Raw genomic sequence first — 22442 nt, forward strand, 5'->3', positions numbered from 1 at the left:
GACTTTTGTCTACCAGTTTCATATATTCAGAAGTTATACAATGACTAATGAGTCAATGTTAATAAGGTCAGGAGAAGTACAATAATAGCCATAAGGCATGTCTGTATTCTGAAACTGCCCTCCATGGGTGACAAGAATTGAAACTATGTGGCATTGAATGTTATTTTAGTGGTCAAAGTGGCAAGAAGTAAACCAATATATTCCTAATAGTATATTGGCTGTATTTCTGAGCCATGACCAGAGTAGAGTAATTATTGCATCATTACCTCTGGGCTGCATTTATTTTTTTCTTCTCTGTCACTTCGTCAAGAACACGAAGCCATTTTTCATAGAGGTCCGATGAAAGTAAACTGCCTTCAATATTTTCAAGAAAATCCTTATGTGGATAAAAGAAAAATACACACAGACACACTCACATATACAAAATATATATTGGAAATATTACAGAGAAAACACTTAGTTGCAAACTTCAGTTCAGTCTTACTTCCGTCATAGATACCCAAACTGTGACCCACATGGAACTCTGCTCTGATTCTCCATTGACTTGTACGTGCAAAAGCAGGTGTGTGGATTTTCTCCAACAAACATGAAAGCATCAAAGCAGAGCCTAGGCTTCAGTGTAAATGAGGACAAAGCTCCCTTGTATCATATAGCACTTACTCTTTTGTGTGCTTTTCTGCAAACTACTACATAAGCTACTCTCATAATTGTATCATTCTTCCTTTCCTGAACTATACAAAAGTAGAGAGTCTAATGGCAAACTCGTGATGGTCCTGAGGATGTATTCATTTCTAGTGTAGGCCAATTCTCCAGATAGTTTGGCATGATACTATTCAGGCCAAGGTTGCAGAGTCTGATTCTCCACAAAGATTAGTCAACTTTAAGTAGGGAAAGCTTCAGGAATGTCTAAGAACTCTATGCACACGTGGTCACCATCTTCCTAGTCTGTGCCTATAACACGGGAATAGAAAAGACCCTATTAAACCTTGCTAGAAACATCAATTCCATGTGTGCACCTTCAAGAGGGCAACACTTATCATGCTATTCGAGTACCTAATGTATCATCATTCTTTCCCCTGTCTCTTGATGCCTATATATATATTTAGTGGTGTGTTTTACTGGACCTCAGTGTAGTAGTGGTCAGGGACTATTGGTATCTTTCATATAGTTGAACAGAAATGAGGGACAAGAAAAGACCAAATGTGACAAGGAAGGACCACATATGACCTTGATTGTAAGAGTGTCATCATTACTGCCTTAACTTAGTTTTGTTGAGAGCTGATAGCAAGTGCCAAGGTAGATGGATTAAATTCTCTATTCTAGTTCTCACTTCTTTCTCCATTCCCATTTTAGCAATAGAATGGGATATCTGTGATGTAGCTTCATAATTTCCAAATTAATATAGTTCTTGAGTTGATCTATTGAATTTTCAGAATTCCAATCTACTTTTGTCTGTTGCACCTACTCCAAAAGTTAGGTTTATCAAAACTGGCATGTAGCAAGAGCTGGCTAACATGTCGTTATAACCTTGGATGGTGGGCTAGACATCACAAATATTAACTAAAGGATGCCTAGGATGTGGTGAAAGGAGACACAAATGGCAAAATCATTCCTCCATGACTTATAAAGTAAAAGGCATCAAGAAACAGGAGACAATGCGACAATGATGGTTAAGAATGATTTGGTCACCTCACTGAGCCTTTTTGGATTCCTCATAAAGGAAACATTTGCTTACTATTGTGAAATTCCCTACCTATTCTCAAATTTTTCGTATGATTTTTCTTTTGGAAACTGCCTTCATTAGGATCGTGGTGAGGATGTCATCCAAAGCAGGATGTTTGCTTTGGTAAATATTATGTATGTGTGAGTGTATATTTTGAAATTTCTTAGTATTAATAGTATCATATTAGTATTAGTATTTTGCATGGAGTCCTCAGGTAGGCTGTTTGTGGTGAAAACAGAAAGTATTTCTAATGTATGGGGCTTTTAACTCCTACAGTAGCTTCCTTAAATTTGATTTCATGAAGTGTTTTCCAGTTTGACAAGTTCTTAATCAGTTATGCCTATGTTGGTTCCTGGGCAATCATAATGAAAGACACCATCACAGCTTCAGTTACCCATGTGTGGTAAAGCTAGAACTTTCCCCACCTTTAAAACACATGCTACCACATGAACAGATTTGCTGTAACAGTTAACTCTGTCCCCAGAATTTAGTTTCTCTTTTAGGATTCTGCAGGATTTTATACAGGCTGATTTTCTGAAGATGCCTTCCAGGAGTGGTCCTTTCCGATTGATCACGGAAAGCATATCCTGTAGGAAAAAAAGAAGAGCATATACATTTTGTATCCCAAGCCCAGAGCAGAAGCTTGCTTCCTTTTAGAAAGAGCTAGGCTATTGGATGGTGTACGGTTTTAGAGCTGGAAGGACTAAAGTCAATTTAGATTCTTTAGTCAATGTCTCTCTATAGTTTCTACCCAAAAATCCACTGTACAGTCATACACTGAAACATTGTAATCACTTATTTTAATCAGCTTTTTCATTGAATTTGCCCTTTTAAATCAAACTTCTGTGTTTCAAGGCCTTTGTGGAATCCTCGCCTGTCTCCTACTTTACCAGTCTTGGCTCCTTATTCTCTTACATAGATGCTCTTCCCCCAGTATGGAAATCTTTTTGCCATACTCATTTCCCATTTGTTGATTCCTCTTTAAGTGATTGTATCCTCCATTCCAACTGTCTCTATTTCCCTTCTTCCTTAAAAAAAAAAAAAAGCTCAAAAGCTCTCTTCTTATTATCTGATTACATTTCCTTCATGAGTCTTTCACTGTCCTTTGCTCTATCTTCATGTCCCCTCCCTGCAGTGTAGAAAGATAATAAGGGCTGGAGTGCAATAGACCAAGGGATCGGAAACCTATTATGCTTCTGATCATTTGTGTGACCTGGGGCAAATGTGAACTATACTGAAAGCTTATTCATTTGTAAAGTATGGAGGATGATAGTTCTAGCTACCCCCTAAAATTTATGTGATGCAAGGACGGGGTAGTAGCAAGCATGGAACTAACGTGGTTAATTTCTTCACACCTAGGATAACATTCCCAAATCTAGTGTAGGGTTGCAGAGGTCCTGGGTACTCAGGAAATTTCCACACTGACAATTCAGTACACCGATTTGAGATAACAAGGGCAAACTCTGTGGCTGTCATTTAACATCCTCTTTTAGAATTAGCAGATTCATATATGCCTCAGGATGAGTCTTTATGCTTAGGTAAGATGTTTTCAGTTGTTAGATTAAGTAGACTCCGTTGAAGGAGACCTGAGACTACTGTGAGTTCAGGAAGACAACAGCAGAATGTGAAGATGATTCATGCACACAGAGTCCATTTTGACTGATCTGAACAGGCCTACATGGGTCTCGGTGGAAACAAGTGGAATAGGCAAAACGTTGTTCTGCTGTATTGGCCAAATGACTCTTCAGTAGGTAAATCAAATGACACTAGCAAAGCTTCTCAGCCAAAGCCAGGGACTGTCTAATGATTTCTCCATTTGAGGGTAGGTTTGCATGAGAACACTTTGCCTCTCCAAGGTCCCTCTCCTCAGGAAGGTAAAAAAAAGACCAAACTGAGACCTACCAGTATTGGGAAGGGCAAGTTGTCCTTATCACATATATTTGTGAGTGAAACCCCAAAGAGCTGTTGTGGTATTGCCGATGGTGCAACTCTGCACTGGTTTTTCTGGCAAGTGCCAGAGCGCCGCCAAAAGGCCCAGTCTCTGAAAGCAGTGCTTTTCATGGTCTGGCCTGAATCTAAGGAAGAAGGGAGATTAGTGTATTTTAATTCACTTAGCATTATTTTCACCATTGCCATTTTGCAGCGTGTTCGTTGTAGTGGCTAGAAGAGTGAAACTGAGTCATTTGTTGTGTAGAACTCTCCACGTCCTGATGTTGGCTAACAGCATCCTCATGGCATTGATAAGTTCTTGGTCATATCCTTCAGACTGATGGTTAAACCTAGAGACTGGATCAGACTCAAGGTGAGTACTCCCTGTGTCATCAGTTACTGCCAGTTACAAGGCATCAGGAGGCACTGAACCTGTAGATGTGTTTTCTACTGGAGTGATCAGTGGGTTCAGGTGTCAGATCTGATTTTAAAAGCTAGAAGGATTTGGTATGCAAATCAGGCTGAGTTTGGTAATCCTCTGCTTTCACAGCCAGTCTCCCCTCAGCCCCAGATTTCCTCTTTGGTTTCTGAGTGCTCAAGTTTCTACCATCCAAAGGATCTGCTTCTCAGGACACAATCTGCCTGAGCCCTACTTCTATGTTCCTCTGCTCTGGGCCATCTTCAAGGATGACTTGCTGCAGTCAGGGTCCTTGGGATGTTGTCATTACATGCTGGCTATGTGGTGGCTGTGTTTTCTTGTCATATCCCACTAACCCACCCAGAGATGATGTTTTTGGTTAAATAGGTTTAACATTTACTGAAAGGAGCCTAAACCATAATGAAGTGTGGAAACCTACTTCCTCACACACACACTCAAACATATATGTAAATATACATCTACACACAAGTCCCAGGCTTGAAAGAAATCATAGAAGCGAAAAAAACAATGAGAGGTTATGAATGCACTTATAGAGGTTATGAATGCATATATATATTATATATATATACGAAGGCACCAGTTTCCAGAGATGATTTTTAATTACTCAACATTCCCTATGAAGGAAGAGCTTTCCAAAGAAAAGGTGACCAGCAGTGAAAAGCTGAGTTCAAAGTTTCTAGTGCTCAGCTGTGAATGTTTTCCTTTGAAGATTCCTTAACATTGCTTAAATAACTGATTTTTGAAGAGTCCAGAGATGAGCCAAGGTTTCGAAGGATAAGCACATGAGGAACATTTCACCAAATAACCTTGAACACCCGGCCACTTGGCTTTTCTGGGATGTAGTGAGTGCATCACCACCTCCACTCATGTGGGTGCCAGCACTGCACCAGAAGCATCCTGGTCCTGCCACTTATGAAGCTCAGCATTTTAAAGCTTCGGTTTGCTCAACTTTAACATAAATGATGCTACCTACAACTCGTTAAACTAAATATATGATATACTACTCAGCACAAGGCATGGCTCAGGGCAGCCTTGAAAGTGCTCTGAGGGTATAGAGAAAGACAGGAGTTAAAGGTCTTCCCAAAAGATTTAAAACAAGGAAACAACCTTCATAGAAATGAGTTGGGTCTTGATGTCAGACTTTTGAATTTTTCTAAGCTTGATTTTGGGTAGTTTTTGCATTCTTTCCTATACTGTTCCTCCTCATTGATGACAATAAGCTCACCCAGAAAGAATAAACTGTGTGTCTGAATTGTGTTTAAGCATGGAGACATGAGCCAAGGGAAGGCACTTGAAGAAAAGCAAGCGGCTCACCTCTCCCTTGCTTGTTCTGGGCTGGGTGCCTGGGCTTCAGTATGAAATGGATTTGCATCTCTGTGATCTTCTGCTCCAGAAGGAGGGACTCCTGAGTTGGGGAAGGAGAGATGGAGTCCTCTGCTTCCTTTGGCAGTGCTTTAGTAGATGGAAGATGGCTCATTTTAATTCCATAGGGATGTTCATGTCCTGTATGGAAAGAAACCTGAATATTTAGGATGATGGTGATGGCTGTCATCAAACTACCTGAGTGTAAGCATCACCCTATTTGTATATGTTGGTATTCTTGTCATCAAGAAAAAATTTGTATATGTTGGTATTTTTGTCATCAAACCAAACCTGAGTGTAAGCATCACCCTATTTGTATATGTTGGTATTTTTCTGGGACTTCTAGATAAAGAAGGCTGTGCCTCCTCAGTGAGCATCATATGCACCCTTGTGGGAACACCTTACAGAAAGCGTGTGCCCAAGGGAAAGATTTTAAGAAGAGAAAACAATTTAAAGCATGTTACTTTGCTTGAAATACATATATTCATGAGTGCAATAAACAATGCTGACTTTTGCTGGGTAACTATCTGAGAATGTTGAAGGTTTTCTAGTTTGTGCCTTGACACTAACTACATCTATACATCTTAGGCAAATTACTTGACCCCGTCGAGCCTTACACTAATTCTTTGAAATGCTTGTCCACACACAAACTTATCAGAGTGAATATATTAATAAGCATTGGTGGTTAATATTCTTATTTTTTACTTTTATTTTTTGGTTAATAAATTTTTAAATATTTGGAGTATATATATAAAGAATTGCTATCTTCACTATTCTCTCCAACAGAATGTCAGTCGAACAGATTTTGTGTTCATTTCCTTTTGTCAATTCTCCAGCCAGAGCTACTCTAGAGTAGTGGGATGGGTTGCCCTTATGCTTTATGGTTCCCTTCCACTGCTGCCCTCCCTCTATGGGGTGTCCTGCCAGGCAATGATCAGAAGGAAGGGTGTGCAGAGTGGGAAACCCAGAAGCAAACTGTAAAACGATGGTTAGAGAATAGAAAACCACACCCAGAGCTATCCAGAATTGCCTGCCAAGTGATTTGTTTTGCTCTTTTATGCTTTAAATTGTTTTTCCTCTCTAGAGAATTCTCAAAGACCCTATGAAATGATATGGATTTCATTTTTTAAGAATAGAATGAAAATTCTCATTCTGTCATTCCAGATTTATTACTGAATGTACCTAAAGGAGCTTTTGCTGTTCTTTTCATCCGTCATGAATGCAATGTTCACAAGAATCACAGGGACGTCGCTCCATTAAGGAAAAAGAAGCTTCTATGACAGCAATACAACCAAACCAAGATAACCAGGAGTTAATCCACAATTGAGAATTGAGAGTATGTTTTAAAAAATGCATTTTTGAATGCTGTAATGGATCATCATGAACGACAGGCTCTTCAGATTCCTTAGAGCTGCGTTCGTGTGTGAAGCTATTCAAATTCTCAAAAGTTACCATCTACATCATTTTATCTAAATTAATGCACTTTATTGAAACATATATAAGTATTTAACTTTTTTCCTTTTTACTGCTAACCAACTATTTTTTTAGATTTTATTTATTTATTCATGAGAAACAGAGAGAGAGAAAGAGGCAGAGACACAGGCAGAGGGAGAAGCAGGCTCCATGCAGGGAGCCCAACGTGGGAGTCGATCCCAGCTCTCCAGGATCCCACCCTGGGCTGAAGGCAGCGCTGAACCACTGAGCCGCCAGGGCTGCCCCTGTCCAACTTTTACAAAGATGTCAACATTAATTCAAAACAGGAAGTGGTACTGAGGGGTTTTGTTCTCAGTGATGAGCTTTGTGACTCTATAGTCTAAGACTGGGAATATATATTTTGCAGAAAGAAATTGGTTGTTTTTTAAAAAAAGGAAATTGGTTGTTTAGATTTCCAGATTATTTGAAAAAGAGTTATAGCTTCACAGGTTTATTAAAAGGATAAAAAAATTTCATGTAAGAAGGAATGCTTTAAGATTTCTAGAAGAGATTATTGTCACCATTACCATCCATTACTATACTTCAAGGCCTGCTACCAATCCTGTCTTCTTTTTCTTTTTTTTTAAACCCTTCCATTACTGGAAACATTAAACAATTTTGCTAATCCAAAGATTTTTTTTTCAGAGAACTTGTGCTAATAACTATTTTAGAAGAGGTGCAATCTGTTTATCAATAACCTTAAGAACAATGATGGAAAAAACCTGAGAAACAGCAAAGTGCAGGCGATTTCATCAGTGAAGATGAGAGGAGTTTAAATGTGATTATCTCATTTTCCTTATGATGCAGAGAAAACTGGGCACAGGGCAGGGGTGTTAAATACATATCTGTACCTGGATTCAGAGACATAACTGGATTTTAGAGAATTCTCACAAATAGAGGCTTCTTAGCAGTTAGGAACTAGAATTCAAAATTGACATATGAAAAATAAATGTATGGGAAAAATTCCAATCCATTTTGCTTTCATACCTAATGAGTAAATAAGTAAGTAAATAGTAAATAATCACACTTTTTCAAGACAGCTCTGTTTGTCAGGTAAAAAGAAGTAGAAACAAAAATTTACATTTCTCTCCCTCACTAAATCATAGCTGCTGAATGAAGAGATGTTATCAATGCCTGGGCAACAGTACCTGGTAATTCTTTATTAAACATGTGAGTGAATATTGCATGTGATTTTCACTTTTAAGGATTTTGAAGCTTAAGAAAGAACAACCATTATTTTGAAACTTAGAGTTACAATTTTGAACCTAATCAATCCCATCTTAGATTTTTCCCTGACACTTACCAATTAGTGGAAGTTTTTCCTTGCCAGAACTCGCCCACAGCTGGAAGTCGTTCTCAGAGCCCTTGGAAACAAAAAGAACTAGGTGTCAAAACATATCTTTCACAGTACTTGAAGAACACATTTCCTTAGCATATCTGTGTTTCCAAAAAGAAAGAATTGGGGCCAGGATAAATGGTATTTGGTCCATGGAGGTAGCTATAGTAGTTGTTAACTAGTTCCCCTCACAGCTTCCAATAGACTGTCCCAGATTCTTGTAATTTTTGATAAAGACCGGGAAACCACAGTACAGCCAGCCCCTCACTTTGTGGGTGGCCCATGGTGTAAGAAATGAGATTTGTGTCCCTTTACTATGGAGTAAAAGTCTCATCTCAGAGTCCTCTCTTCTGCTGTCTCTAGACTCCTTGGATAGCGTTGGCCTTTGTCTCCAAATGTCCCTGCCCAGAGATGCATGTTGTCCAGAGAGCCATATACTCTGCTATGACTAATCCTGAGCAAAGTAACTTGAGAGGCATCAATAGCTCAGCAGCCCTGAGCCAAAGGAGACAAATGCCCAAGAGACATTGAGGAGATAGTGGACGGAAGTCTGCCACTGGCTTTGGGGCAGGCAAACTCCACTTTAGGGAGAGAAAGGATGAGGACTCTAGGCAGCATGTCAGATGCAGAAAATGATTACTCCCAGCACAATTATTGCCCAGTAATACTGAAAATCCCAATTGTTTGAAACAAACAATTCTAAATTATAAAGATTGCTGAACTATTTTAAAGAGTCTTCCTGGAGACGAAAGCAAAAAAACGTTTGAAATGGAATTATTGGTAATAGTTATCATGTGCCCTTGACTCCTGATTAAAAATCATGGCCTTCACCTTATGAAGGAATGTCATAGGTATGGGCACAGACACAGATACACACACACACACACACACACACACACACACAGCTAAATCTGCTCAAGATTGTGTTGCAAATAAGAAGTAAGAGCTAATAAGGTAGGGTAGGGTTTGGAAATGCCATGCTGGAATCCTTTAAATCAGGTATACATAAAGCCAAATAAGCCCAGTTCTTCATTAAAATAGAAATTCTTTGCCTAGTGACATTGATCGCTTTAAGTAAAGAAAATCACAAACATGAAATAAAATGAGTTAAATCATTAGTCAATCTCCCCACCTTCATCCCTCAAACCACTCACTCTCTTTTCCAGGATTTAATTCTTACTTAGGGTTTCTATATCATACAGGTTAGAAACGTATGTAAAGATGTGCTTTAGTCAGTACATATAAATTCAATTTTATTTTGGATGTATTATTAAATGTTGTTTGTACAGAAATCATTGATTTCTTCTGCCAAATTCTCGTTGCTCTGAAATTTTAAAGGCCTTTATTATACCATTGGCTCAGATAGAATTTACAAACAATCTTATGATTATGTCACATCACATTTACAGAGGATTTTGGATAAGAAGCTGTGCTTTCCCAGTGCTCCCTTTGGTTCTCTCCATCTATCACTGTCCCTCTTTTTTCCCTTATAAAACCTCATCCTCAAATATCTTTCTCTTTCATAAAAAGAGATCAGCCCCAGATCCATGGTCTTATTCAGAACTTGTCTTTGTCTTTACCAGTTGCTAAAGGGTATGAGCTGCTTCATCCTCAGGATCTGCATCAAAAGGAGGTAGCTTGTAGCCATGTAGTCTTTATGTCAAAATGTACAACAGAACATGTAATTTAGGATTCATTAAACGGATTGAGTCCTTCCTTGTGTGATAACTAGGGTCAATAGGGATGGAGACGTATCAGAATTGAAAACACAGAAAGAAGAGTCCAATAGAGGAGGAAATATTTAGAAATTTAGAAACAACAATAAAAAAGAAACTTAGAAACATCTTTATTGTCTGTATTTAAAATATATACAGTAAACTGCATATTGTTATTAGCACTCTAAAATTATAGTCCAATTTTAGGCTATAACTTTGAATTTGCAGAAAATTTCAAATGGGAATATAAGAATAGCACTCATGTATAAGCTAATACTATAGCTTCGCTGCCTTCAATTTCTAAAGTTGGAAGGAAAAATATGAGTATGTTATCCACAATAATCAGCTGTCTTATGATGGGAGGTGCACAACACCTACACACACACACACACACACACACACACTCACAAAACTCAAAAGTCAAAGTTGGTTCGTAAACTAAAAATAGATAGTAGGCAACTTACGGTTATTCCCAGCATTGTTAGTAACATGTTGATAGTGTCATTTGCTGTGTCGGAATTTGTCACTGTTACAGTTACGGACTGTAAAAAATAAATAAGAAAAATTGCTACAATTTTTTTAAAATTTAAAGCATGTGACCAAATAATTGTCAAATTATTATCCATACTCCAAAAGTAAAGCTTGTTTCCAGGTAATGACAAAGTAAAGCACGTGTAGAACACGAACCCTTAATTATAATTTCATTTTTTTATATAACATGAAGCTAGTAGGAAACATGTCAGTAAAACATATATTTCCCTCCAAGAATTTGTGGCATACAAAATACAGCAGCTGAAGCAAGGAAGAGAAAAATTGAGAATTCTAAGAGGGCACATGGGGTGACCCTCAGCTCCATAAGGCTATTTCCAAAATGGTGGGAGGGGGATAGTATTAAAGGAAGGCACTAGATACTTTCCTCTCTTACTGAGTTGTGTTTGTATAGTATGGCTTAGTTCCTTTGTTTGTTTGTTTCTGGTTTTTTTTTTTTTTTTGGCTTAGTTCCTTTGTAATTACATAGTCGGTTTCAGTAAAATCAGATAAGAACTGGCTATGAAAGACACTTTTTAAAAACTACTATTTAGTCCATATTTTCTTTGTCAGGCATCATGGTTAACTAAGACTTCCATTGTTGCAATCTCTTAAGACTGATGAATCTAGGAAATGAGACTGGAAATGTTAGAAGTTGATGTTCCATTCACAACTCTGCCAGCGAGTAGGTACTTCTAATAGCTCTCTATCAGACCATACATTGAGAAACTGCTCCATACAACTAGGAAAAGTTTAAAGAAAATTTTCTGAAAGGGGTTAATAGCAATCTGAGATGGATCTATAAGACTATCTGAATTACAAACTATCTATCTGAATTACAAAAATTACGAAAGTCATATAAGAGAATATGTAACCAGAACATTTACTATGCATACAGTTTTTATAACATGTTTAGGCAATGGGGCCTGTGTCCTTCGGGAAACAGTGCATAAAGAAGAAACAGCACAAGTGGACACCCACAGGCCTTGAAAATATTAAAAGCAAAGTTAAAAGAAACTCTTTCATAAATCACTCCTTGTCCTTTCATTGTATTTTTCTTCTTATGAATTGAATGCAATTGCTTGATATCACAGATGGTCCCAAAGTAATTCAATAATCATTCAAATAGCAATTCAAATAGTAATTTAAGGGATGTATGTATATTTTCCTGCATGTTGTAGGTTCTCCCAACAGACAAATTCCATTAGATAGAACTCTCTCTAAACAAATAACTTCAGAAAAATAAACTATTTTTTGAAATAATTCAAAAGAAAAAGAAAACTTAGGTTATGTTCATGAGTCAAAACTGTTACTTAATATATGAAGAACCAGGAAAATGAGATCAATTTTCAAGAGCTGAAGCCACACCTGAGATGATCTCGATGCTTAGACTATTAGCCAAACACAGCTATTACAATAATGCTCAATGATACAAATGAAAATATGTTCACGTTAAACAAAAATAGAGGCATCATAGTATAGAAATAAGAAGTATTAATGACTTTTCCTTATTTGAGAGGAAAAATATTTAACATAGAAATTTTTATCGGAAAAATATTTTTATTTATTTATTTTTTTTGAAAAATATTTTTAAAAAATTTATTGACTAGGCTACATTGCATAATGGAGATGATGAAAAGAAGTCAGTGATTTGAAAATAGATACTAGAAATTATCCAGTGTGAAGAAGAAAAGGGGGGAAAAGATTGAAAAAAAATTACAGAGCCTGAGGGATCTCTGAACAATGTGAAAGTGTCTGATATGGAAAGAATGGAACTGTCAGGAGGAGAGAAAGAGAAATAATGAGGAAGGAAATATTTGATGAAATAATGATTAAAATTTCCCAAATTTGGTGAAGACATAAATTTACAAATTCAAGAAATTCAGAATATGTCAAATAGGACAGATTCAAAGACAACCATGCTTAGGAACTTCATAGCCACTCTGCTAAAAACCAAAAATAAAGAGAAAACTTGAAAGCAGCTAGAGAAAAAAATGAGAAATCACCTACTGAGGATTAATGTTTAATCACAGACTACTCATCAGAAAGCATCAAGACCAAAAGACTGGAACATCTCTAAAGGACTAAAAGGAAAAAAATTTGCAAACAAAATTCTACACCCCCAAAAATATCCTTCAAGAGTCAGTGTGAAATAAAGCCATATTCAGATAAAAGAAATTAAGTAAATCTGTTTGCAGCAGTTCTGCACAGGGAATGCTAAGAATCATCTTTCTAGGATGAAGTGAAACAGTGCAGTGGGAAACTTGGATCTTTAAGAATGGGTGAAGAACATCAGAAATGTTTATTTCACCAAAACTATACCTCAATAAAGTTGATTTTTAAAAATCTCAAGGTAATTTTCCAAGGAAAGTTCTGAATGTAAACCACTGCCACAATTGATATCAAAGGCAGAGACAAGAATGTGCTCTGCTGCTAGAGAATTCTCTCTCCTTCATGCAGTGCATCTAGCTGGCACTTAACAACAGATCAAACTATTTGCATGGCTTTTGCTTTAGCCAGGAATACCTTTTTTGTTCCACCTTCAAATGCTGTTTTGTGTGATCTAGAGCTACTTCGAACTATAACAACAACCACAAAAAATACCATTTAAAGATACCCAAAGTATCTTGTTCATCACTGTAAATGTCTTGGTTACTGTACTACAATTTCAGAAATCAAATTTTACACACAAAACTGGGCCAATTGGTTTGATTTTTTCCTCCCCACAGTATAAAGAAATTGAAATAGAAATATGCTGATCCCTTAAAAGTGTCATCCCTCTTAGTTCAATTCAATCCTGATATTCCTTGGAACAAAAGACTTTTTGAAACTCCTCTGCATTTGACATAACTACTCAATAAAACACCTGATCCTTAAGTGGATCCTGTACTAGAAAGGAGACATTATTGAGGTCAACTGACAAAATGAGAATGGGAATGGCAGAGTAAAGTATTACGCCAAGGTTAAATTCACTAAAGGTGATAACTGTAGAATATCTTTATTCTTAAGAAATACTTAGGTTTAAGGAAAAAGGGCTATAGTATATGTATGACCCTCAAACATATGTATACACATACATGTAATAGACACAGAGAAAGAAAATAAATGATAAAGCAAATGGAATAAAGTGTTACCAATAGATGAATCTGGATAAAGAGTATACGGGGTGTTTTTTGTATTACTTTTATATTTACAACTTTTCTCTGAGTTTATAGTTATACTAAATAAAATATCTGGAGGGGAAAAAGGACTGTGGAGACAATCCAGACCATTCTGTATGTAAGTGGTGGCCCTTGGAAAAAATGATGGTTCCTTCTAAATCACTGTATTACAAGCCACTATAAGCAATTAGAAGGATCCAGAGAAATGTCATAGACACATAACATCCAATACTCTTTCCTTGCTTAAGCACTGTAGTATGTATTCCTCTTGCTTCATGTTACCTAGGACACAGTTTTTAGGTCTATAAAGAAGTACATGGAGAGGGGGAAAATACATTTTTCCTCATGGCACTTTTCTAAATATTCTCTCTCTCTTCCTACCTTTTGCTCTCTCCTTCCTCTCTCCCCAACTCACTGCTTCCTCCCTCTCTGTGTCTCCACCTCTATCCCATTTTTTCATTCAGTCAGAATTAGGAACTCAGAATTTAATTGTTGGTCTTAAAAATACTTACACAGGCACAGTTCTTGATGTTCTCAGTGAAGATTTTGAGGGGAATGCTTTTTGGCTGCTCCTTCTCTTTGGCTAGCATGATGTACCTAATCCAATTCGATAGTAACCCAAAAGAGAGTAGGATAAATTACCTTACTTTCAAATCAATTTATGTTGATCATATTTTCAACATACTTCGTTATTTTTAAATGCATATAAATAAGCTCAGCAAAAAAAAAAATTGGGGGTTGGAAGGAAACATGCAAAAATATTTCAGGAAAATAAGCTGTGACTAGGAAAACAATAGATCACTCTTGTCATGTGAGATTTGACCAGCAGATCCAGGCACCAAAGCTTTCCTGCCTAGACCGGAGGGCATACTAGCACCTTCAAATGTAGGAATGAGAAGTTGCTTTGAGCATTACTTGGTAGGGTAAACTGCACTTATGGAAATTTAATATATGTTTTGAGAATAATGTTAGCTATAATCATGAGGTTGGAAAGTGGGGGAAGATGAGAGTAATAACCAGAATTTCATAAAAAAAAATAAGCAATATATGGATGTAAAGGAGAGCAGGTTATTTGTAGTAATGGGCAGGGTACAATTAAATAAGAAATCATTGGAGGATAGTGTAACAATTCGTACTAAGGGGAGGGAACATAGTTTGGGGGCACTGCTTTGAAGAGATCTACATTTTTTTCATCATGGGTTAAAGACTTATAATATTACACTGACAAAATACCTTTGAAGGTAAGAACGCCATTTTTCCTTTTGTTCTGAAGAGCTGCAATTTAAAAAATGAGAAGAAAAAAATTGAGGAACGTACGATACTCCTACTAACATATTAAGATCACCACTCCAGACTAAAAATATGAGCAGCCAGTTGTTAAGGGATGTGGATGTGTAAATTGTACTCCCCTTAGAGTGGTTTTGATGGACTCCACTCTTCTGTGAGTGGTATTAAAGCAATGGGAAGTAGATCCTAAAGAGGGAGAAAAGTTTATTTCAAATCTGAAAACTTAATTGTGACTATGTGATGCAAGCTATGAGATCACGGGCATGTTGTTAACCACTCTGATATTTAGTTTCCAGAACTGGAAAGGGGTTAAATTATAGCTCAGAGTGTTCCTGCAGCTGCAAGGGCTATTCAGATATAAAGAATATTACCATTCAAATTAAATCACATTTAAGAAATTTAGCAATTTGATGGAACTGTCTTGGCTCAGAAACAAGAATATCTTTTTTGGAAAAAAACACCTGTTATAGTTTTATTTCCTTATGCATATGGCAGATTGTAATATGTTAAATTAGTTCCTAAAAACCTTATTCTTCATCACTGTGATCTTCTGAGAAAGATCAATCCCCTGACGCAAAATTACTAAAGATTAATATTTTCTCTGCTAAAATTTTCACAGCATTTAATATCCAAAGTTGCAAATGTCTTAAGGCTCATTCACACGTGGACTTATCACTTACCAGCATTCTTTTTTATTGTGGTAAATTACACATAAAAGAAAATTGACCATTAGTGACCTTTACTATATTCATCGTTCTGTGCAACGATCGTGACTGAACATGTTTATCACCCCAAAGCAAACATGTGTCTATTAAGCAGTCACTCTCCCTTCCCTCCTGTCCCTAGCTCCTGTACCACATTTTGTATATTGTTGATAAAAACTTGGTTTCTTCTTTCTTTCTTTCTTTCTTTCTTTCTTTCTTTCTTTCTTTCTTTCTTTCTTTTGGGACAACTACAACAGAGTGAGGTTCAAGGTCTCCTCTCCAAGATCCTGCCCTCTGATTCCCAGGAGGTATCTGCATGTTTAAATCACCGGAATAGATTTCTTGAGCAAGTACTATTAAAGGGTCCCATTAAATTTGAGAAATTGCTTTTACACTCCCAAGTTAATTCCCTTAACAACAGTATGTAATTATACAAATAAATTGATCATGCCATTGAATACTAGGTTGCCTGAATTGCTGTGTACAGATTATCTTAGTTGGTAACGATCTGAAACAAAATATGATTCCATTGAGGCACTAAACTCAGATTATTCATTTGATTCCATTGAGTAGAGTTTAGTTGTGTAAGACACATTCTTAGGCTGACATGAGGATGGGAATGTGGCTCTCGACCCTGGATATCCTGAGCAGACACCTCTGAGTTTACAGGGATCATGCCACACTTGCATCTCTGTTTGAAACATCCACACCCCAAGCCTCATTCCTGTTTTACGCAGTTGCACTTAACACACTGCTTTCTTCTCCTCACCCCACTCCACCAAAATCTCGCAGGTCATCATAAAGGTAAGACAACAAAATTTGAAAAACCATTGATCAAAACCGAAGGAAATTACTCCAGTAGTTCCCACTATACATTATCTACTTGTTTCCTTGTGGATATAAGCACCTTCTTACGCAGAGTACAAGGCAAAACAAGTGTCATGGGAGGTCAAGAAGTGAGTCACCAGCTTGGTAGACAATAGATTACAATGTTATCCTTTTCAAGCCATGTAGATACAGGACACCAAGGCATCGGTCTTACCTGAAGGTGGCCACGAAGTTCACCGTGGGCCAGCCCAACACAAAGGACCTCCCAGAACGGATGTTGGCATCTCCCACTGTATCCATGCAGTTGGCAATCCACATGGTGTTCAGTGGTATTTTCTTTTTTATCTTAAAGTTTTTCTTATACCTAGAAAGATCCCAAACAAGACCTCTGTTAGTTCATTTCAAAAATGTTATGGGAGCAGCTGTGCTCTTTAGAGACCAGTTCTCACTGCTCCAGGGCAAATCATGTCTCCCGCATCTCTATTACCCTCTGTGCACACACAGAAAATGGTTAGATGGGCCTTTGCAATGTGTGTGTTGAGCAAACTCTGGCTTGGAAACCTGAAAACACTTCCTCTAAAGGCAGCAAATAGCCATATTTTTGAATGGTGAGTATTGAGTAACCACTGTATATTTTAGAGCTTTGTAGGAAAACCATTCATTCATTTTCTATTGCTGGATTTGTTACTTATTACAGATAATTTTTATGGCTAATATTGCAGTTAATTATTCATTTATGACTTGCATACTTCAAAAAGTGTTTGAGGGGCTGAAGAAAGGTACCTGATACATGACTTATAAAAACAGTTATATGCTTTTTTTTTTTTCTTAAGAGAGACAAACCAGGGGCACCTGGGTGGCTCTGTCAGTTAAGCATCCAACTCTTGGTTTTGGCTTGGGCCACGACCTCAGGCTCTTGAGATCATGCCCCTGTGTAGGGCTCCCCATTCAATGAGTCGGATTCCTCGCTCCCTCTGCCCTGCCCCCCACTCATGTTTACTCTCTCTCTAAAATAAATAAATAAATAAATAGATAGATAAATAAATAAATAAATAATCTTTTCAAGAGTGTGAGGAAGACAGATGAAATCGAAACAAAAACATAAGCTTGGAACAGAAAGATTTAAAAGTTACTTTCATCGTTAATTTACAAAATATTTTCTAGCCTTTGAAGCATAGGTTATTTTCAATTTCCCTTCTTAAAATTTTGTCCATACCATTTTCCCTTAGATTCTGGCTAAAACAAAAAAATTGTTAGCCTACAGACTGAGCCCAACTGAAAAATCATCCATCCATCCATCCATCCATCTGTCCATCAATCAATCCAAGATCAGTGGTCCGGAGGTCTTATATGTAAGTCATGGATACTTCCCGTTTCTCTGAGGAATAAGAAGGGGTGAAATGGGTTTTTGATAATTTCTACCTAATCCTCTTTGACCTCAAAGATGAAAACCACCATTGATTTATTTTGGCTGATTAATTGATTAATTTGGTTAATTCATAACTTTGACTCGCAGGTGGGCTTGAGATTTAAATAGTTACAAGTCCTATAAGGAATGCCTGGGGAACTTGGATCCTCCACTCTGGAACTCCTTACTATTCAGAAACACACGTGGAAAACACTGAACTAAACTGAGATGAAAGCCACCTCATGTGCAAAAATCCCTATGGCTCCACTGATTCATGGAACAATTAGAGCTAAACTCTTCAGTGGGATTTATGAAATAAAAAAAATCTTTTAGGAAGCCCACTTGAAGGATAATCTAGATTCAAACTTAGGACACAATGAATATAAATATGATGGATACCAACATCTTTCCACATTTTTTTATTTCAACATTACACCCAAGTGCCTGTATCTCTGTGCTTGAAGATTTTTATGGAACATAGTCAATTAACAGATAAAATCATTTTTCTAGATAGTAATTCCAAAGGCATTGTCATGTCAAAAATATATGGCCAAGGGGAATGATAGACAGGTATCTGCTTGTTCTTACACATTTTTTTCTTTCTAATATAGGTATCTGTGTATATACAGACCCCTAAGATCCTGTGTGGAAACTTCCAAATACATTGACCTGGAAAAATCCATCCAATAACCTTAGTTCAATAAGGCACCAGGATTAGTTGAACCAAGGAATTTTCCTAGAGCCCAGTGTGTGGTTTCTACTCTCCTACAACGTTTTGAACACTTATCATATGCCAAGCTCTGTTCTAAATATTTTATAAATATAAATATAAAAAATTTAATCCTCAAGCAACTACACTAGATGGTCTCTATTAGCTCCATTTTACAAATAAGGAAACTCACAGAAAGTTTAAATAAATTGTCAAATGCAGGAGACAGGGTTTGAACCCAGACAGCCTAACTCCTAAGCCCATGTTTGTAACCACTTGACCGTGAAGTAACCTTTTCATCTTTCCTACCCTCATCCTCATTTCTGTCCCCAGAGCCATCAGGCTTTCTCGTGGGATTTACACTGGGAGTGAGAGGATAAATCTCAAGGCATTATATCAATAAAACCAGTTGCTAGCTTGGAAATATTTACAACGTGTACAACAAAGTTTTATACTTCAATAGATTCTTCTAATGTCTTACTGTGTTTCTTTACTCTCAATCACTGACCCAATTGGATTATCTCAGCAGAAATTAGAAAGTGTTAATCTACTGTAAACTGACTCAAGAAGAAGAGGAGGAGAACTGCAGTTTTTATTTCTAAAAATAGTCATTTATTATAGTTGTATTAACATGATGTCCTTCTTGCTTTCCACTACCTTAATCTTTATGCCAGAAGGTAAGCCCCAGTGAACTGTGGAGTTTTGCAGTATTCTAGGGAGATTTCCTCTGTTCTAAGATAGAGGCATTCTCTTACAAATGTTGGGAGAAGGGGTCATAGTCTATTCTGTAACTATTCGTCATTTCACCGACAGTGAGTTAATAGTCATCTTCATCTTTTGACCAAATTAAATTCATTTTTTATTTCATTTCTACATTCCTTAATAACTAATGATGAGGAATGTGATGTATAAAAAGGGTGTGATCTAAGTTCAGTCCCTTTTTCTAAATTATTCACGGGTCTCTACTAGTACAAATATCTTAATATTTTATCAAATAGATACTATTCTCTCTTTCTTAAAGATTTCATTTATTTATTCATGAGAGACACACACAGAGAGAGAAGGCAAAGACATAGGCAGAGGGAAAAGCAGGCTCCCTCTGGGGATCCTGGTGGGGGACTTGATCCCAGGACCCCGGGATCATGACCTAAGCCAAAGGCAGACACTCAACCACTGAGTCACCCAAGGGCCCCAAGTAGATACTGTTCTTAAAAATAAAATAATTTTTATTTCAATTTTTAAAGTACTTTAAAGTACTTTAATTTTTAAAGTAATTTTTATTTGAAAAATAACTTATTTAGCATTCTAATGAATATCAAAAGTGATAAGGAAGGTTCCATTTGACTTCAATTCTTGCAAACACAACTTTCTAGTGTAGGAAAGAAGTGACAAAAATCCCCAAACAATTTTCACTATTATTAACATCTTGTACAACTAGAGAAATAGAATTTCTTTGTGAAGAAACAAACATTTAATTCCCCTCATTGTTACACACAAGCCAAAATTCACTAATTCTGACCGAAAAATTGGTAGAAATTAATCAACTATTTATTCAATTTCTGTTAAATTCTGTAGTGTCAACCTAAAGATGAGAGAGTCTCCAGCTGAAGCCTGAGGGTGAGCTGAGGTAAAATGGAACCTGGGTCACCCTACCCCCTTTTTATTGCTAATTGGAAAAATTAGGCACTAAACTCAGATTATTCATTTGAATAGATTGATTGAGGGTATTGATTCCTCCATGTAAGACCAAGGCATGACAGGGATTAAATATGTTGGTTATTTCAGGGGCTATTTCTTTTTAGTTTTTCCTTCTAGAAAAAAAGGTAAATTTTTTCATATTAACAGTGATCATAAATATACCCAAATATTTATTATGGGAATGATCTCATAGTAGTTTTCTAAAGATTGTGGCAGGCATTAAGTGCTGCCTGCTACTGCTATGGATGAAATGGTGTCTCCCTCCCACTGCTTTCCTGCCTTCTTACCATAAAGCCCTCTCTGCCAATATCATCATGTTTGGAGATAGAGCTTTTGAAGGTAATTAAGTTTAAATGGGATCATCAAGGTAAGGTCCTAATCCAGTAAGATGGATGGTCTTGTGAGAAGTGGGAGAGATCTGTATGTGTGTACATACATGCATTGAGGTAATGCCTTGGGGCACACAGTGAGAAGGCAGCCACGTGCAAGCAGAAAAAGAGCTCTCACCAGAACCTGACCATGATGATATCTCGAACTCGGAATTCTAAAATCTGTGTTCTCTCTATATCAAAGACCTTGGCTTAAATATGAAACTCAAATGCCTGTGATCACTTACATTTTCTAATATTACCAATGTATAATATAAAGTATATAAGATAAACTTTTGGGAACCGAGTCCCTTTCAAAGAACATTAACAAATAAATTGATAAAGATTTTGTCATATAAAAACCCTTGAGTAGACATAAGGACATATCTCAAAAGCAATATGTGAAAGATGAAAAATGTTCAACTTGTTTTGTCTTAATGAACTATTCGAAATAAAAATTCAGCCCTTCAATAGAGGCAACTCTCTAGTGGAAAAACAACACTATCTTTATATAAAAATCTTTTTAGCAGAATATCGTAGGCTCTGTAAAACCCGCTGAGAGGTAGGCAGCACCCAGGAGAAGAAATAGCTCTGGTAAGAAAAGGAAAGTCTTCTCCTCTCCCTAAAGGCTATAATACTTACAAAGATGAAAAAAAAAAAAAAGAACATATTCCCCTTACAAATTGAATATGAGTGGTCTGCAAGGTCCTAACAACCAGGAAATGAGTTTGCTATTTGTTAGCATGTCTCTTGGGCTAAGGATGGAAGGGTACAACATGGTATGTGAGGAAGAACATGGCCTTGTGATGAAGGCAGGCCTGGGTAGGAATCTCTTGCATGGTTTCCCTATGTATGACTGGACCATTTCTGAGACTTCCTCTGTCCCCATTTTCATCTCTGCAGCCTGTTGATGATAAAAAATATGGGCCTTGGAGTGCTGTGAGAAAAATTTTCTTTATGCATGAGAGATACACAGAGAAAGGCAGAGACATAGGCAGAGGGTGAAGCAGGCTCCCTGTGGGGAACCTGATGTGGGACACGATCCCAGGACCCAGGGATCACGACCTGAGCCAAAGGCAGATGCTCAATCACTGAGAAACCCAGGTGGGTGAGGCATCTGTGATGTTCCTAGTGTGGTTCCCAGCATGCATCCCGCATATTTTGGTCTCCCATACTCACTTTGGTTAAATAAAGAGAATGGTAACTAGTCTGCATTTTTAAAATAATGACATGGGCCTCTATCAAGAGGAAGAGAGTCTTTCATATGGACCTCATGCCAAGGCCTGGACATTCTTTTTCTCTTTGGCCTCCTTATGACATCACCACCCTCGAAGTTACATCTATGGGCAATTTCCCTAGTCTCAAATATATTTTACTACTATCTTTGCCTCTGATTTTTTGATAGCTATATTTCCTTCATTTTTCAATTCGCTAAGCGTTCTGATCTATTTGTTACCAAGCAGACTGGAGTTAGTTGTTCACTCAATGTAAAGGAAGGGTTGCTTTCAATAGTGAAAGAATCTAGGTGTTCATGGAATGTTGTATGAAATTCAGGAAAAAAGAGAGAATAGAAATGGTAGCACCACATAGTGAATAAAAGCCTGTGCTTTGAAATAAATAGACCTGATTTCAAATGTAGACTCTGTCCATTACTAATATGGTAACCTGGGCAGATCCATTAGACCTCTGAGCATCAAGGTTCTCCAATATAAAAATACTCCCATCTCACAGGGTCGTTGTAAGGTTGGACAAAATTAGGTACATAAAGTTTTTT

The 22442-nt window shown here is 37.2% G+C and overlaps 1 protein-coding gene across 1 annotated transcript in view; it reads right to left on the reverse strand.

Annotated features, from left to right (window-relative positions):
* The window catches only part of LOC140598736 (rho GTPase-activating protein 20-like), a 42041-nt gene that overhangs the window by 479 nt on the left and 19120 nt on the right, over positions 1-22442 (reverse strand). Inside the window, exons 6-14 of the mRNA XM_072757265.1 lie at positions 16700-16849; positions 14900-14941; positions 14179-14263; positions 10442-10519; positions 8230-8290; positions 5406-5594; positions 3626-3798; positions 2149-2310; positions 267-376 (exon numbers count right to left, since the gene is read on the reverse strand). Of these exons, the coding sequence (XP_072613366.1) occupies positions 267-376; positions 2149-2310; positions 3626-3798; positions 5406-5594; positions 8230-8290; positions 10442-10519; positions 14179-14263; positions 14900-14941; positions 16700-16849 (1050 nt within the window). The remainder of the gene's footprint in view (positions 1-266; positions 377-2148; positions 2311-3625; positions 3799-5405; positions 5595-8229; positions 8291-10441; positions 10520-14178; positions 14264-14899; positions 14942-16699; positions 16850-22442) is intronic.

Source organism: Vulpes vulpes, chromosome 4 (assembly GCF_048418805.1).
Source record: "Vulpes vulpes isolate BD-2025 chromosome 4, VulVul3, whole genome shotgun sequence".
NCBI lineage: Eukaryota > Metazoa > Chordata > Mammalia > Carnivora > Canidae > Vulpes > Vulpes vulpes.